We start from the raw sequence: 16,666 nt of genomic DNA, 5'->3' as shown, positions 1-16,666 counted from the left end.
AAAACATCGAGAAACAGTTGCTTTTAGTGGACAGTGGCCCAGTTGATAATCAGGTTTTATACTTCTTACTTTCTGTCAGTGCAAGTCAGGACTCCTATCAATTCAGAACAATACTGGGGCTGGAATTTCCCAGGGAGGAGCACGCACATTGCAGGTTGCTGTCTGCTGCTACTGCTGTTCCCAGCTGTTGTTGTGTTAGCACTTATTCCAGTGCAAAATTGAGGACATGGAAGAAGAAGAAAAAAAAAAAAAGAGAGAAAGATAAGCAACAGAACCAGGATGCCTCAGAGCAGTTAGCACAGCACAGCCAGTCTCAGTCAGCCACTGAAACACATGCTTAGCTGCCAGCACGTGAAAAATTCAGCACTTTACCCACATATGTGCTCTCATGCTTTGCTGATCTGGGAGATTGCACCAGGAATTTCTCTAGTGCATCTACCTCAGTCAAGCAGGTGTAAAAGTGCACTGCAGCTCCTTACAGCGCTGATGTGCGCTCAGAAATGTGTTGGTCTCTGATGGCAGAAGGGCCACATTCCAGCTTGAGAGAGACAGATGAACTTTTTTGAAACAAGAATGATACGCATACCCTAAATCTGAATCTGACCTTAAGCCAGTTTGTATTTCCAGTTATTGGAGTAATCTTAGCACAGAGCATTTTGGAGACAGGATTTGTTTGTGATAGTAAAATGCAAGAAGGTATGAAAATGAATGCAGCTGATCACGACTGAACAGGCAAGATTTAAATCAGGCTGCAGTCTGTGAGAAAAATCTGGCTGTCACACCATAGGTACTTCTCAGGCCCAAGGGACTGCCTTTCTAAATAGGCTGCTCATTATGGGCAGCCGTGTATCTGGCATTCTGGCTCTGGAACTGACCACGTTACTATTTGCAAACACAGGGTTCACTTGAGTGGTACTAAAAAGAGAAGAGGTGGGGCAACTGGTGCCTTAAAAAGGAAAGAGGAGTCCGTCCAAGTCTGTGTGTGAAAAGCAACTGCGTTTCACAGGACAGTACCTGGAGATTGCGCTCCCTGTACTCCACTGAGGGCAGCAGTGAAGTTTTCTGAAATCTTTGCTTTTAAGACCCAAACGGCAGCTTTGCGTGTTGTGAGGAAGTTTGCAGTGATGCTTGTGAGCCTTGCTTTTAAGCTGTGTTAAATTTGTGGCGAGAGTGTCAGGCATTTCATACTTGGCTTCCAAAAAAGAAAAAAAAGAAAGAAACGAGAGACAGAGAGAGAGAGAGAGAAAACGACGTGTGTGGGGAAGAAATCTCCCAGGAATTTCTTCAAGGTTGTATTCAGACACGCTGGAGTGACAAGAAAAGCAAGGCAAAGATAAAGCTTTGTGCTTTGATAAGATGTCTGAGTGTAAAGCAGGAAATCACAAAGACTGTTTGGGATTACCTATGTTCATCTCACCCTGGATATGACTGCAGACAAGCTAGCTCTTCTCGAGTGACAGTTTAAAAAACTCAGGACTATGTTTCTCTTCCCTGTTGCTTTCTTGCCAGTTTTTTTTACCATTGGCTTTGCCAGCCCTTCAGCTCTGCAGCACTGGAACTGTCCTAATGGATACAGATTAAAGAGTGAAAGTTCTGCCTGCGTAGGTAAGTGGTGGACCATTCACAAATTAAGAAAAAAGCATCTGTATTCGTTTAACTGGGCTTTATAATTGTCATGAGTTTTCTATATAGATTGCCTATGCGTAGCAGCACAATTGATACAGCAGCTTCTCACTATCTCTTCCTTCTCATAATGGACGTTTTGTCTAGTTGCTTTTTCAGAAATTGGTCCCTTGTCTGCCAGTTCAGCTATAACAAAGCAGGTTGAAGTTTTATGTGGTCAATAAGAGATCAGAACTGCTCACTAATAACAAAAATTCCTTTGCATAGCTGTAGTGTCTCTGTATTTTTACACACTCGTGCAGATTCCTGCTTCTATATGTATATAATTTGTGCATGTTTTTTTGTACTTCTATATGCATATAGAAAGAGAAATGTAATGATTGTGCATGTGTACAAGTAAATACTTTGATAAGGGCTGGGTAACTTTAAAAACTGCTCTTTCTAAGATAGTACTGTTATCTACAGATTTGTGTGCAAATATACAATGAATGACTCACATGTACATAAAAAAAGCTATATTTGGAATTGTACTGCTATAGTTTGAGGGAGATGTGTTACATTAATGTTAGTATGATAACCGTGAGTGATTTAGAATATGTAAAATGCAGGTTCTTATTATTCACAAAGTGTAGGATAAATCACGACCGAAACCTTCTTCCCCAATGCTACCTTGAAGGACTATGTTTTTTTTTCTGGTAAGGAGATAAGGAAATGCCCTGGAAGCCTTGCACCCAGACCTAATACTTTGAGTTCATGCTGTGCTTTAGTTACTTGGGCTTCAGAGGCTCTGACTCAGTTCTTGACATGATTCCAGTGAGTTAATAACAGGTGCCTTCTCTGCACATCCTGCCAAGAAATACCAACTTGTAAGCAGAAAATAGAAGTACACATGTTAAATGTCCTTGTATTGATAGAAAAGGAGCTAGGCATTTCTTATATATAAATGATAAACCTGACCAAAGGCTTGTCAGAGCACCAAACACACCTAGGGTCCCTCTACACTGATTATTGAATTCAAGGGAGAAACATGTTTCTGAAACTAACCTCCATACTTTTGCCTCTTACCATGCTTGTGTTCACATTGTGGGACAGTCCCAGAGTGCATGGACTGGACTCCTTTTATGTCAAACTAAACCAGAAGGTGTACCTTAAGAGAATATCTATCCTCTCTGCTGCTGTTGGCCATTTGGTCCACAAGACCATGTTAGACCTGGTTCTCCATAACCCTACATGGAAATATGTGCAATCTGGATGTCAGATCCTCACCAAACGTTGCACACTGCAGAGCCTCTCCTATAGGTCCACACTATTTACTAATATAAACCTAGCTTCCAGGAACTAATTAGGATGTACATTAGCTATGAACTTCCGCATTTTAGGGAAGCCCAGTTAATACCTTGTGTATAATAAGGCAATCCTGAAATGAAATGAATTGATGGCACTTTCCTTTGGGTCAAAATGTACTCCACATCCAAAAGGTGACTATATATATATTTTATATATATGAAATATTATATACATATATATAATTTCAGATGACCCATTTTGCACATTAATGTACACTGTTCTTCCATTAATAGAGATATAATACTGCGTCTTCTGTTGAAAATTAGATATCCAATTGCTCTATTGGCCTTGAGGAGAGTCTGGGTAAAGCACCAAAACAGAATGGCTGCTAGTTCAGCAGCCAGTGCAAGAACTGATAGAAGTGGTCTTATGCATGAGAGATGATGTTACTGTGAGCAATTCTGTGTAATGCATAATAAACAAAGAAATGAGCTATGCTAAGGTATCTTTTTAATTAGAGACCACTGATTCATGGGAGATTAAGAAAAGATAAAATTTTGGTGTGAAATATTAGACTGAAGGATGCTTTGATGGAATGGATTTCCTGTGTTCTTCCATGAACTGGATATGCAAATTCTGTTCTGACCAGAAGAGCGGATGTGTGATATTCTAGTTCATTAACTATGTGAGAGAGACTGCAGTGGCAGCAAATGGTAGGAAGCTGGGGTCAGACTTTGAAGGTAATAGTGGGCGTGCAAGTGGTGAGTGGGAGACATGACTCATGCCACTGAGCTGTGAACAATGACAGCAGGCTCTGATCTGTGGCTTGGCAACCATTCTTGGTGCTTTAATAAATACATCAATTGTAAAATGTTCTGTATCTTCTGTGACCATGGTGGCATCCTGCCAGCCATAAGGACTACAGTGAATTAAGAAGCTGTCCCTTACAAACAGCATTGACTGAAAAATGTTTTTCCAACTTTTCTAGAATAGTTTTCCATACAACCACTGTTGATGAAGGCCTAGGCTTTGCTCTTCACACACTGTTAAATAATTCACTTCTTAATTAGTTCCTTTTATTTCTAGGGATATTCAAAGATCAAAGGCATCTCATCCTGTTGAAGGATACTGAATTCTAGCTCTAAACATTTCACATAATTTTATACAGTTATTTTAAGAGACATTATTTGAATCCTGACTTGGTATGCCAAGAAAGGAAAGGCCTTTAAGCAGGGAGCATGTATCTCAGAACAGAGATGCAGCACAGTTTATAAGAGACAAAGTATGGGAGAACAAAGCATGAGATCAAAGTAAGACTGGCCTGTTGCAAGGTTATATCCATTTATAAGAAATTTGTGATGCAACTGGAAGCATTTTTTTCTATTTTTGACATTATCATCTTAACTTATGATGATGTAAAGAGTGGGGACTCGGTTACCATTAAACAACTTACCTTCCTTAGAAACAAAACCTACTTACTCTAAAATAAAAATAGTCTTGGCCACACTTGGTTCTTCCTGCAAGGTAAAAATGCGTACGTAGAGAGGACTTTGATTTCTCATGTTGTTAACCATCTAAGCATTCATGATACACCAGGAGATGGGTCTTATGCCTGTTGAAATCAAATGATTATCCCTTCCCGAAGTATTGACTTAACAACACTTTTTTATAGTCCTGAGGGATATAGATACTCTCCCCACTTGAAACCAAGAAAATTTCCCACATGGCAGTGTTTATTTGAAGACACCCATAGAGCAGCCTCTTGCATTACCAATTTTCAGAAGGACACCAGTGCCTGTTCCTCTTGGGCTACCAAAAGTATTATGTTATGAATACTGCAAGATTTGGTATGCACCTTGGCTTCAGGACTGACTTTGAGAACTCATTCTGTCAGTTTTAAAGGAAAAGAAATATGGTTATTAAAAATACATTTATTTTTTATAATATTGTAAAATTGTAACATATAATAAAAAGGGAAAACACAACCCTTGTTATTAAAGTTGTACCTACCCATAGAACCTTACTCTACTGTCTCTACTAACTTCTGATGTTAACTCATCAGCTCTTTTCACTTCAGCATGCTGCACATTCCTACAGAGCTAAAGTCTGCAATCGAAGGTGACGACTGCAGCTATCTAGGTCAACACTTTCGGTCAGATGCTTCTTTCTGTGTTTCAAAATTTCCTCCTTTCTTTTTTGCTGTTGACTCTTCTCCAATCATAGAATGCTGGTGACATGAAATATAAAAGTATTCCTCTTTGTATTACATCTTTAAATTCATCTTGGCTAGCTAAATGCTGGCTTCAATTTGCTCCATGCAGCCTCACACCTTTTTAAGAATTCAGAAGAGCTGAAGTAGAGGCATGTGTTTGCCTCTTTTCAGCAGCTGTCTTCCAGATATCTTACTTTGTATTACACTGCCATGGGGAAGTTGATTGAAAATACAGTTAACAAATTCTTCAACGTGGCCAAATCATGAGAAGATTCCCTCTGAATTCTCTGGAAATTGATACAGCTGAATGTGGGTAAATACTGTCCTTATCTAGAAAATCTTGGATCAGAATAGAAAGGAGGGAAATGTGTCACAGGAGATGACAGAATTGGCATCATATTACATAAACATGAAGTTTAATGCTGAAAAGCAGATTTCAGGGCCAGTGACTGTTATTACAAGACTCATCAATGTTTTTCTCAGTGGAAAATAACAGATATTAATCTGACACTCTGTTTTAAGCAAAAATTATGACTTTATAGAATATCATTTGAAATTTGTTTTTAAAGGGAGCTGGAAGACAGTATTTCCTGATGCATTTCAAGGAGGAGTAGATAGGTAATAGCACCATAAAAAAGCAATCCAATGACATTATGTTGAAAATTGAACTCTGTGATCTGGGAAGTAGAGGTCTGCTGGAACTATGAAAATACCTTGCACATGATTTTGTAGTTACTAATTTATGCATGATGTTTATTTATTTTTTCATTCTTGTGGCTTAACTCTGGAGATCTGAGTCCAGAAAGGTAGGATACTAAAGGTATCATAGTCCCTTACCACAATACAGGAGCACTCCAGAACCTCTACCCTCTCAAAAACTGTCAGCGCTTGGGCTGTACACAAAATTTCATTTAAAAATTTGGTTGTAGAGATACTTAGTGTGCCACTTTAATCTTACTGTGACCCACTGGTAGCTGAAGAATCTTTTCTGGCTGTCTTCTGTTCTTTGAGTTGTATGTTTTTAACTAAATAGTTAAAAAAGATGGGTTGTTTCCTTAAGTGTGAATTTCAACCTTGTTGAAAAGGTTATGCTGGTGGCTAGATAAAGTGAATTGAATTCATCCCCAAAGTCCACATTAACCAAATTTTGTGTGAGTATGCCTATCTGCAAGTGTGTATTTTACATCTATAGTCCGTTTGCTTGGGGCCATAATGAAAGGCGACTTCTGGCTCACTGTGGTTTCTCTGTGTCCCTGCCAGGCATACTAATGCTTCACCTTCTGCAATTAGAGCCTTTCTCAGGACTCTCAACAAAGTGGCATATTTGTATGCAAAGTCATTGAGAGCTGCCAATGTCGTGATGAAATGATTCATCACTTTTGTTGATTCTCAAGGCATTTTCTGCATAAAGAAGCCTTTGAGAACAGAGCAGAATCTCATTCGTCCTTTCAGGACTGGCTGTCAGGGCACTGCAGACAGCTTTTGTGCTCCCTAAGCTTATTTCTTTCACAGGATAAAGTTCCCACTGGGGTAAGTGGTTGCCAGGAGGTGTGAAACAGCTACGGCAGGATGCTGTACAGTTATGTGCATGGCTTTGGCACAAGGAGCTCAGGTGAAGGCATGGCAGGTTTCAACTTGTGGATGTTTTTGTGGTCAAGTTCTCCCAAGCATTAAGAGACATTTATTTGTTTACTTCCCGCCCCTCCCCCCATCCCCCCGACTTTACAAAAAGAAGGGAGTATGTTAATAACAGGACCTTCTTCCACTGTTATCAAAATAAGAGTCAAATGTTAACAGTGTGTTTAATAACAGCTCAGTATTTCTCATTGCTTCCTTTCTACGTCTGGAAGGTCCACTCCTTGATGCCTGTGTGTTCTGTCTCAATATCCCTCTGCTTTCATTGGCAATTGATCTTCAGCTGGAGTGATTATTCACTTTTCAGTATGTGTGAAATTTCTTTACTGTGTGAACTTTGCTAGTGGTGAAAATGGGCATACTGATAACCTTAAAATCCTCTCAAGTACAACTACCCAGACAAGCAGCATAAATTCTTCTAGCCTGAATGATCAGTGTGATCTGATCTGTAGATTCATATTGTTTAATAATGGAGGAGACCACCCTGTAAACCACAGGCCATTTTCCAGTTACCTTAGTATACAGCTCGGCATCCTGTGCTTTATTAAAGCATTTCTCCCCATTCTGGTCTTGTCTTGAGAACATCCACTAGTGGTTTTCACAGTGTCACAGTTTTTTTTTGTGGTAGCTTAGCAGTTCCCTTACTGAATCATATTTTCTGTTAACTGTATTGATTTTCTCTCATTTCAGTTCTCAGCCATGAACCTTTTTAATTATTTCCTGTGGGAGGTTAAAACGTCTCTGAGAAAAGCTGGTACTTTGTGAAAGTATTTATATATTGTAGTCATCTTCTCCCAGGTTTCTTTCTGATAAGTTAAACAGACAGAGCTCTCAAGTGTCTCACTGACAAGCTGTTTTCTTACACTCAAATCATGCTTTTATCCTTATTGTGTACACTTTTTAATTTTTTGATCTTGGCTGAGGGAAAAGCTGCTCCTCGGAGCATCCTTCACTGCGCTTATCGAAGAAATACAAAAGGGTATGATGCCAGCGACCTCAGGAAGTTGTTACCAGATGCATTTTATTTCAGTAGAAACTGAAGATTCTCTAAACTTTTAGGGACCGTCATCCACGGTGCTGAGTGCTGCCAAATAGGGTAATGTCTTCCCCTTTTATTATTGAATGGGATCCTCAATGGTGACTGTTTTGAAAAATAAGATCCTTAATTTTCTGTATTTACTACTGTTTATACCCTACCAGTTAAAATTCTAATTTGTTTGTTTGCTGCCTTGGTTTGGGCTTGCTGATCTCAGAATACACACACACACACACACATATATATGTATGTATATGTGTGTATATATATATATATAAGATTTTTAAGTGTTTTGTATATATTTTTGAAACTCAAACAAAAAGGGCTTAAACAAAAATGAGCTCACTGCCATGGCAGACTGCTGCTTTGCTTTTTTTTGTGAAATTTGGTGTTTTATTTTCAAAATGTGGATAGAGGGATAATGATAGAGGGAAGCAGCTGCAGAGGGCATTTGCATAGCAGGTGATTATGTAAATAGCAGAAATGGAGTATGAGATAAGTCTGTTCCCTCATTTTGAGCAATTGGAAACCATTTGTATAGAGTGCCCAGACACTGGGTAGAATGGTTATTTCCCTGGATAGTCTCTTAAAAAAATAAAAATTGCTGTGTGTGTGATGGCATGCAAAGGAAATAATCCTGACAGCAATGCATAATGCAATACATTCACCCTCCTTTCCTCTCTTAATGTGATATTTTATACCTAGCTTTCTCTGTGAAGGGTTTTCTTTCTGTTTGCCTTCTGCTGCTGTTTCTAGTTGAATTGCCCTGATCTGTTCAAAAACCTGTTTCAGATATTGATGAATGCCTTGAAGGTGGTCTGGGAACCTGTGGCCAAACCTGTACAAACATACCGGGGTCCTACTTCTGCTCCTGCTTGCCTGGTTACACCTTGGATATCGACAAACGGTCTTGCTATGTGAATGGTAAATTCATTTTCCTTTTTATGACTAAAAAAGTACTTTAGACTTCAGTTAGCAGTCAGCATTGTATTTAGAAGTGAGCAATATCTCACTGGACCCTACTCATGGTGCTGACTTAGATACTGCATAGCAGCTCCGGTTTGGTGACTGAAAAACTGCGTCTTCTGTGTGGTGATGGGAAAATGAACGAAGGATGGAAGGTACAGTAGTGGGAAACAGGAAAACACACAAAAGCAAATGAAAACAAACCATGATTTTCTATTTAGCAAAGCTACTCTTCCTCTGTGATCAGAACTGTGATCACTCTACTACCGTGTCCCTACTTTTACCAGAAGAAGACAGCAGCATGTGAGATTTTGATACCTTCATCACTTTTAATCTGGTGGCACTGACGTCCAGCGTATTTAGGGTAGAGGCAGAACTGTGAAATGCAGGTAGCACTTACTTTTTGGTTTGATCCATAGGAATTTTCATAATAAACATGAATCACAGAATTGTAGGGGTTGGAAGGGACCTCCAGAGATCATCGAGTCCAACCCCCTTGCCAAAGCAGGTTCCCTACAGCAGGTCACACAGGTTGGCATCCAGGCAGGTCTTGAACATCTCCAGAGAAGGAGACTCCACCACCTCCCTGGGCAGCCTGTTCCAGTGCTCCGTCACCCTCACTGTAAAGAAGTTCTTGCGCACATTTGTGCGGAACTTCCTGTGCTGCAGCTTATGGCTGTTTCCCCTTGTCCTGTCTCCAGAGTGCTAATGTGAGGTCTTTCTCTCCTGCTCTCTTGAGGGTTTCAATTGTTTTTTGATCATGTAAGAAGTACTGACATTTAAAGAGAATTTAACCCTTCTGAGAGGAAAATATCTATAATTACACCTTCTAAATAACCTTAGTTTTGTAGTCAATTGGTGCTATTCATGGGAAAAAATCTGGTTAGATTTTATTAATTGTTTAACCTTGCATCTAGAATACGGTGTGTGAGTGCTCTAAATTTCGCCTCTCACCTTTCCGTGTTGGTTTCCTGAATGTCTGGTTTTGGTTCCTGTCTGGGACTTGCTACAACTCCCTCCTGGTCTAGGAGCTCAGGTTTTCTTTCTAATATTCACTTGGGACTCTCCCTGGCATGGAGATGGTATGTGGTAGAGCTGGTTTCCAAATTAAACCATTTGGAAACCATATTTGGAGATGTCCTTGATTCTCTCTGGATGTTTTTAATCTTCACAATAATCAATACAATACAATAATCAAAAGTATTCCATACAGCTCCCAAATTGTCACCAATGCAAAGAGCCAGGCTAGACTTCTTTCAGTACTTCTTAAGAATGTCTTCATATAGATTTATTTATTTTTTAACTTGGCTGCTTTGTAAGCCATTCACCTTTGAGCTGAAGAGACCTGAAAACAAACCTGTTAACCTGAAATGATATTTGTGCTCAGGTATCTTTCAAATAACAGTCTTGCTTTATTATGTTGTATGAGGGCTTCAACTTCTTTAGAGGTTATTACTGATATTTATAGTAGTAATAACAATAGTTGAGAGGTGATAAAATTTAATCCCAAATCTGTCTGGCTCCTCTGTGATCAGAATCAGATTAGTTCAGTCCCAATTCCGTTTACAGCCCTCATTTACAGGCTCCATTTGGGAAATTCAGAGAGTGGAAAGGACAAAAAAACAAAGTATAAAAATGCTCTTGGTCATCTAGTTGGCAGAAAAGGTGGCAGTACAGCTGTCACATTCCTGAGATAAATCAACCTTGCTACACTTCTCTGTTCATTTACCATTTACGTAAAGCAAGCCTCCATAATTTAAACACTCTCACATGGGGCTGCTTAGTGCAAATAGCAGCAGAAAAAGGGAGACACTAGCATCCTAGGAGCAATTTTTATAACTGGGTAATACCTTGAAAACTCCAAATACGCACTGCTGTAATAGTCTTGAAATCAGAGTGTTGATCATCTTCCTTGTGAGCAGCAGTTAATTTACATCCTGGTTGCTGTCAGAACTTGTTCAATGGAGAAATCAAACTTGGGCTCTTTCTTCTGCTGTGAAGGGGATTGAATTCTTGGAAACATTAATTCAACAAGTGGCAAGGTTTTAAACCTGTTATTCTCTTGGATCTGTATAAGTGCTTGTATTTCAAAGTCACTTGACAAGAGAATTTCTTGTATGCCATGACCTGTTGTTTCAAGCAACCATTTTATAAATCCCCACGGTAACAACCATCATGGGACTTTCTCCTTTGAATGTGCTTTAATGGTACACTAAAGATTGGTCTCTGTTCTAGTTACAACTTTTTCTGCAATCTCAGTTTCACTACTCAGATTTTTGACTTAATGGATTTTCAGCAGTAAATGTGAATGGACTATTATATTTATATCACATTGGTAATTGATTCTCTGTGATGTTACCATTAAAAACGAAGGAGAAGGTTAAATTTCCTACTCTGTCTAGGATAATACTGATGAGAATTTACAATCATAGAATCATTGAGGCTGGAAAAGATGTCTAAGATCATCTAGTCCAACTGTTTACCTACCCAGAAATATTACTCACTAACCCGGCCCCTCATTACTGCATCTATGCTGTTCTTGAACATCTCCAGGGATGGTGTCTCCACCATCTCCCCAGGCAGTCTGTTCAATGCCCATCCACTATTTTGGAGAATAATTTTTTCCTAATATTCAACCAGAAACTTAATGCAATGCAGCAAAAATTCAATGCTTGTCTATTAGTTGGTGTTCCCCTCCTCCCCTTTTTTTTCAACACTAGACCCTGCACCATTTCTACTTTTTCACCATGGAAGTGCCATCTACAGAATTGACACTGAAGGGACCAATCATGAAAGATTGGTGGATGATGCTGGTCCATCGGGACTTATGGATTTTCATTATACAGAAGAGAAAGTGTACTGGGTAGATTCAGAAAAGCGACTTCTGCAAAGAATTCACCTGAATGGCACAAAAAGAGAGGTAAAGTCATCCTTTCTCTCAAATTGTTTGAGTTATTGGGCATTAAACTCCATGCAGAAACACCTACTCAGAGGTGCAATTCTGCTTGTTTATTTATTGGCATTTCAGGCTTATTAAACAGTTTGCAACCATAATGATTCTGGTTCTGAGCCTAGGCTGTTTTACCAACATTCACAGTACATGTAGTATTTTCTACAGATCAACTAAAAGGGAAGAAATGTAGACAAGCCAAATCTTTGAAGACAATAACGTCTCTATCAGTTTTAAATTAATCTTTGGCATTATGAAAGTTTGTCTTTCAGATTAACATAACTCAAACCACCACAAATGGTATGAGAAGAATGTGCTTGAATTCCTGCTGTTTTTTTTTTTTTTTTTTCCCTCAATCTTTTTATCGGTTTCTATGGTTGCATAAATGCTTCTTTTAGAACTGCATCCTTTGTTCAGAAAAAACTGTGCAGTTCATTGCCTCTGGCTCATTAAAGGGAAGACAGGCTGGTACGGCTGCACTTCAGTGCTGTGAGAACCTTCTTTTGTTGGAGAGAGATTACTGGTTTTGCTGTACCCTTGTGGAATCTTAACTTACATATTTTAAGCTGTTTTTTAAAGATCAAACTCCAGCAACAGTGTGTTAGGTTGTCTTTCAACTGGGTGCTTCATAATGTTTGAAATGTAGGCAGAAATTGTAGCTAGATCAGTCCAGTGTGTCGCTTACAAATAATATTTTCTATTACCTGTGGTTCACTCATTCAGAAGGAGTGTATGTAAGAGCCAAGGGAAAATGAAAGCAATTAAAAAACAAGAAAGACCAATAATACAGGTCTGAGAGAAAATGAAGCAGGCCAGTGGAATGAGATGGAATCCTCATTCTGGCACAATAGTCAATGTACTGAAAGTCAAGCGTATGATGCTTCTTGTTAACAATTTTTTGTTGTTTACAGAGATTATGTTATATAGACAAAGGCATTTCAGGATTTGCTATTGACTGGATAAATCAGGACATTCTCTGGGCCAATAGACAGAAAGCAACCATAGAAGCAACTGACATGAATGGGAAGAAACGTCGAGTTCTTTTAAGAGATATTGGTCGTCCCACAAAGATTGCCATTGATGCTGAGCAAAGGTAATTTTAACTAGGTTAGTAATTTCATTAAAATGAACTCTTAATATACTAAGTACTGTGACTGGTTTACCAGTTATGGAAATACTGTGTGCATGGTGTTTTGTCTAGTACAATCCCTACCTGAATGTTGATAAAATCGTAGAACCATAGAATTACTTTGGTTGGAAGGGACCTTGCAGCTTATCCAGTTCTGATCCCCTGCTATGGGCTGGTTGCCCCCCACCAGGTCTGGCTGCTCAGGGCCCCATCCAGCCTCGTCCTGACCACCTTTAGAGATGGGGCATCCACACCTCTGGGCAGCTGGTGCCAGTGCCTCAAAGTGAAAAATTTCTGCCAAACATCTAATCTAAATCTCCTTTCTTTGGGGGTAATAGAATAAACGATTAATAAATATATAAGAGAGAACCAGAGAAGTGTGTGAGAAATGCCTACTAAGGTCTAATGCAGAATCTATACCAATTGGTCATCAGAGAAAATTTCTTTAGTTAGGAGATCTGAGGATCTGCTGGTCCTTTCTCAAAGAGAGCATAGTTTCAGGGCAGCAGGAAGAATTCGAGCAGCAAAAGCTACAATGCCTGCAAATCACAGAATCACAAGGTTGGAAAGGACCTACAAGATCGTCTAGTCCAGCCATCCAAATGTTGCTCACAAATGTTCATCCCAAATGTTGGGAGTCCCTTTTACTCCCAAGCTGGCATACTGAAACTATAAATATGTGTATTTTCATTTAAAATATTTTCTTCTGATTGAGTTAAATATAGTGTTTACCAGCTTTGGAAATATTTACAGGTCCTTACATCCATGGTCAAATGCCACGGATGGATATGTTACAAAATGACATTATAGAAGTATATTTCCTGAACTCAATGAAACATATGTAGAGGTTCAAGTTTGTATATTCACCTAGGTGTGATTCACCATGCACTGAAACTGTACATAATATGCTTACAGAAAGCCAGTAATAAACTGTAAAGAAAATAGACTTCAAGAAGTTTGATGTTACAATTCTGTCCTGGTGTGTTTTGCTTGTATGAAAACCCTCTATTTTTAATGTGAATTAAAAAAAAAGAAAGAAAGAAAAATACCCAACAATATGTTTATGCACACAGGTATGCACATTCTCTAAGTCTGATGTTAACGGCGTCTTTCCTAAAATCCATGCAACTCTTAAGAAATGAAAGTCAATGTGGTACCCTAGTAATGGAGTTTTTCTCAAGGAATGTGCCTAAATATTAGTGGTAATAAGATTATTTTACTGCTAATGATGTAACCCTAGCTGTAAGATTGATTTTTTTAAAAATGCTATTAAAAATGCTGAAAAATCAGAAGTAAAAATAAAAGAAGGAGATGACAAATAAGGTAAATGCTGGCAATTACTCAAGCTGCTTGTAAACTTTGTTCTTCAGTCTACCTGTATGTTAAGATTATAAACAAATTTGCAAAATATCTTCACAGAAACTATAATTACTGTTGTTTCTTAGTTTCCTAATTGACAAAAAGTGAATGCTAGCATTTATTCAAACTTTCAGAACATTGAGGTTTCTTAAATAGCAAAGGGTGACACAGAAATGCAAGCAGGTGTTAATGAAGTGTTAATGACAGTAGAAAGCTGGACTGTCCTTCTGGAAACATATTTTTGCGTCTACTTTAATAGTCTATGATGACTGGAGGACATGCAACAGGGAGAAAAAGCCATGAGGCAAGGGTTGTTTCTTCCTGCTTGTTTAGTACAATAGATTAACGCAATAAAGCTGGTTTTATGCTGTTTCATACTGTAAATCTTGCAGTTTTGTGAAGATAAGGCAAAATCATAAAGTGTCTCGGATTTTTTTTGTGCTTAAATGTAAGAATCTAAAGCGAAGAATCTAAACCCAAGCCTTAAGAAATAAAATAGACTAGTGAATGTTAACTTGCCCTGTTAGAGCTGTTGCTAACCTTAGTCACATCACTAAATCTGAGTTCTGATCCATTAATAACTTCAGATGTATGTAAGTTCAGTTCCTAACTGATCTGGGTATTGAAACTTTATTTTGACTGGGCCTTAATTTAATGACATCATAGGCTGGCTGCTGTAACCAGGAGGAAGGTGGTAGAAGGAAATGATTTGGTATTGTTAAGTAAAGTACTAGTGTGTGTGGTGTTGGTCTGAAATTTTTGGAGATGACTTCCTCCACAGAGGCAGAGGGCCAAACATCTGCCTCAAAGATACATTTTTTCCTAAGTTTGCAGCAGTCCCCTGTAGATTTCAGAGGTTGTTCTAGTTTCCCTCTCTGACTTTGGTGGAACAAAGCAGGGAGAGAGATAACTGTGCCTTGCGGTTAAGCTGGGCTGATTTCTGCTTGACCTACATGAGATTTCTAGTATATCATTGCTTCCTGAACAGTCATAAGTCTGCTGGTAGAAGTATATTTATTAAAACAGGAAAACAACTGTAACAAAAAATTAGTGGTAATATTGATTCCATTAAACAGGGAACACCCTTTTGGCGAAAATTATTTCCATTCTAAGTAGAGCTATGTTTTGAAGGACATCTATGTTTTTTTCCTGGAAAAGGTCAATGTATATTGAGGAATCCTCTTGCTTTATTATTAGCTTTGGTTCTGAATGCACTTTGGTAAGATTGAAAAAAGTTTGCACATGGGAGCAAGGAATACATACCAGTGATGTTACCTTGTAAGCATATAAATACTTAATTTTTTTCCCAAAACATGCCTCTTTCCTGCAGGATACTGTTTTGGTCATCAGATGGTACAGTTTCAAGCATATACCGTGTGTCCCTCAATGGAAGTGATGTGAGAAATATGTTAAGAACCACAGAAAAAATAAAGGCCATCTCACTAGATTTTGTTGACATAAGGCTCTACTGGATCCAGCATGACCATGGGAATGAGATTTCCCATATTGGATCATGTGACTATGAAGGGGGTGCTGTTCATTTGCTCCGAAGTTCTGGTCGGTGAGTTTTTCTGGGCTGTCAGAAAGAAAGCTTATTTCCTGGGCGTGCAGTTAAAGAAAGCATAGGAGACTTTTATTTTGTTGCTTCACAACACTGTAATGCATATAAATGTTTTGTAATTGTAGTTCTACAAAGGTGAAAACGGAAAAAACTAACTGTTGAATTCACTGCAGATAATACTGCCACTTAGTACTCTCCATCTTCTAAGCTTTTAGCAAATGATAACCACATAATCCTCAGAAATCCTCTCGGAGTGTTTATTAGTAGCCTTTTTCTGCAGATAGAGAAGACGAAAGCAGAGAGCTTAAATGATTTGTCCAGGGTCACTGTAGGTTAGCTCAGGTGTCTGAGCTATGCTCAAAAGCCTGAGCTCTATCACGTCTTCCCTGTCCTCTTCTAAGCCTGTTGTCCTCTTCAGCTGCTGCTCAGGGAGGTATAGATGGTGCCCTGTGCTCAGGCTCTTCAGAGAAAGTCAGCAGATTTTTAGTTATCCTTGTCTCCCCAGTGCCTGACTGAGTGCAGCAGCAAGACAGATTTAAGGAAAACCCTGTTCCTGTCCCTCCATCTCCATCCTAACTTCCTGAGACAGTCAGAAGGTTCAGAGAAGGCACTTTCCAGTGCCACACTGGGAAATGGGGGTAATTTTCTGGCCTAAATCCTTCAATAAAGCAAGTGCCCATTTTAATTGCTGGTTCAATAGAATCTGTCTCTGTCAGTTGAGTCAGTCTTAAACAGCATCTCACATACTTTGTGAGAAATGATCACAATTTTTGTAGCTGTTTCTTGTAAATTTGAAGGATTCTGAGTGCTGGGAGTGTCTCTGGCATCTCATCTGACTCTCACATACACCTAAAAGAAAACAAAGGCTATTTACAGTAAACTTGACTGAACTCACTGCTCAGAAAATG

The 16,666-nt window shown here is 38.9% G+C and overlaps 1 protein-coding gene across 5 annotated transcripts in view; it reads left to right on the top strand.

The window, feature by feature from the left end:
• Positions 1–992: 992 nt before the first annotated feature.
• EGF (epidermal growth factor) overlaps positions 993–16,666 on the top strand; it is a 52,549-nt gene continuing 36,875 nt past the window's right edge. For all 5 annotated transcript variants that reach the window (XM_042872053.1, XM_042872052.1, XM_042872055.1 and 2 more), the window contains exons 1-5: positions 993–1,605; positions 8,586–8,717; positions 11,480–11,679; positions 12,621–12,802; positions 15,528–15,758. In XM_042872053.1, coding sequence (XP_042727987.1) covers positions 1,479–1,605; positions 8,586–8,717; positions 11,480–11,679; positions 12,621–12,802; positions 15,528–15,758 — 872 coding nt within the window. In that variant the 5' untranslated portion in view covers positions 993–1,478. The remainder of the gene's footprint in view (positions 1,606–8,585; positions 8,718–11,479; positions 11,680–12,620; positions 12,803–15,527; positions 15,759–16,666) is intronic.

Source organism: Lagopus leucura, unplaced genomic scaffold (genome assembly GCF_019238085.1).
Source record: "Lagopus leucura isolate 7727_CA_CO unplaced genomic scaffold, USGS_WTPT01 Super-Scaffold_100004, whole genome shotgun sequence".
In the NCBI taxonomy this organism is placed as follows: Eukaryota; Metazoa; Chordata; class Aves; order Galliformes; family Phasianidae; genus Lagopus; species Lagopus leucura.
The sequence above is the reverse complement of the archived record's forward strand: the minus strand, read 5'-3'. Positions and strand labels throughout refer to the sequence as shown.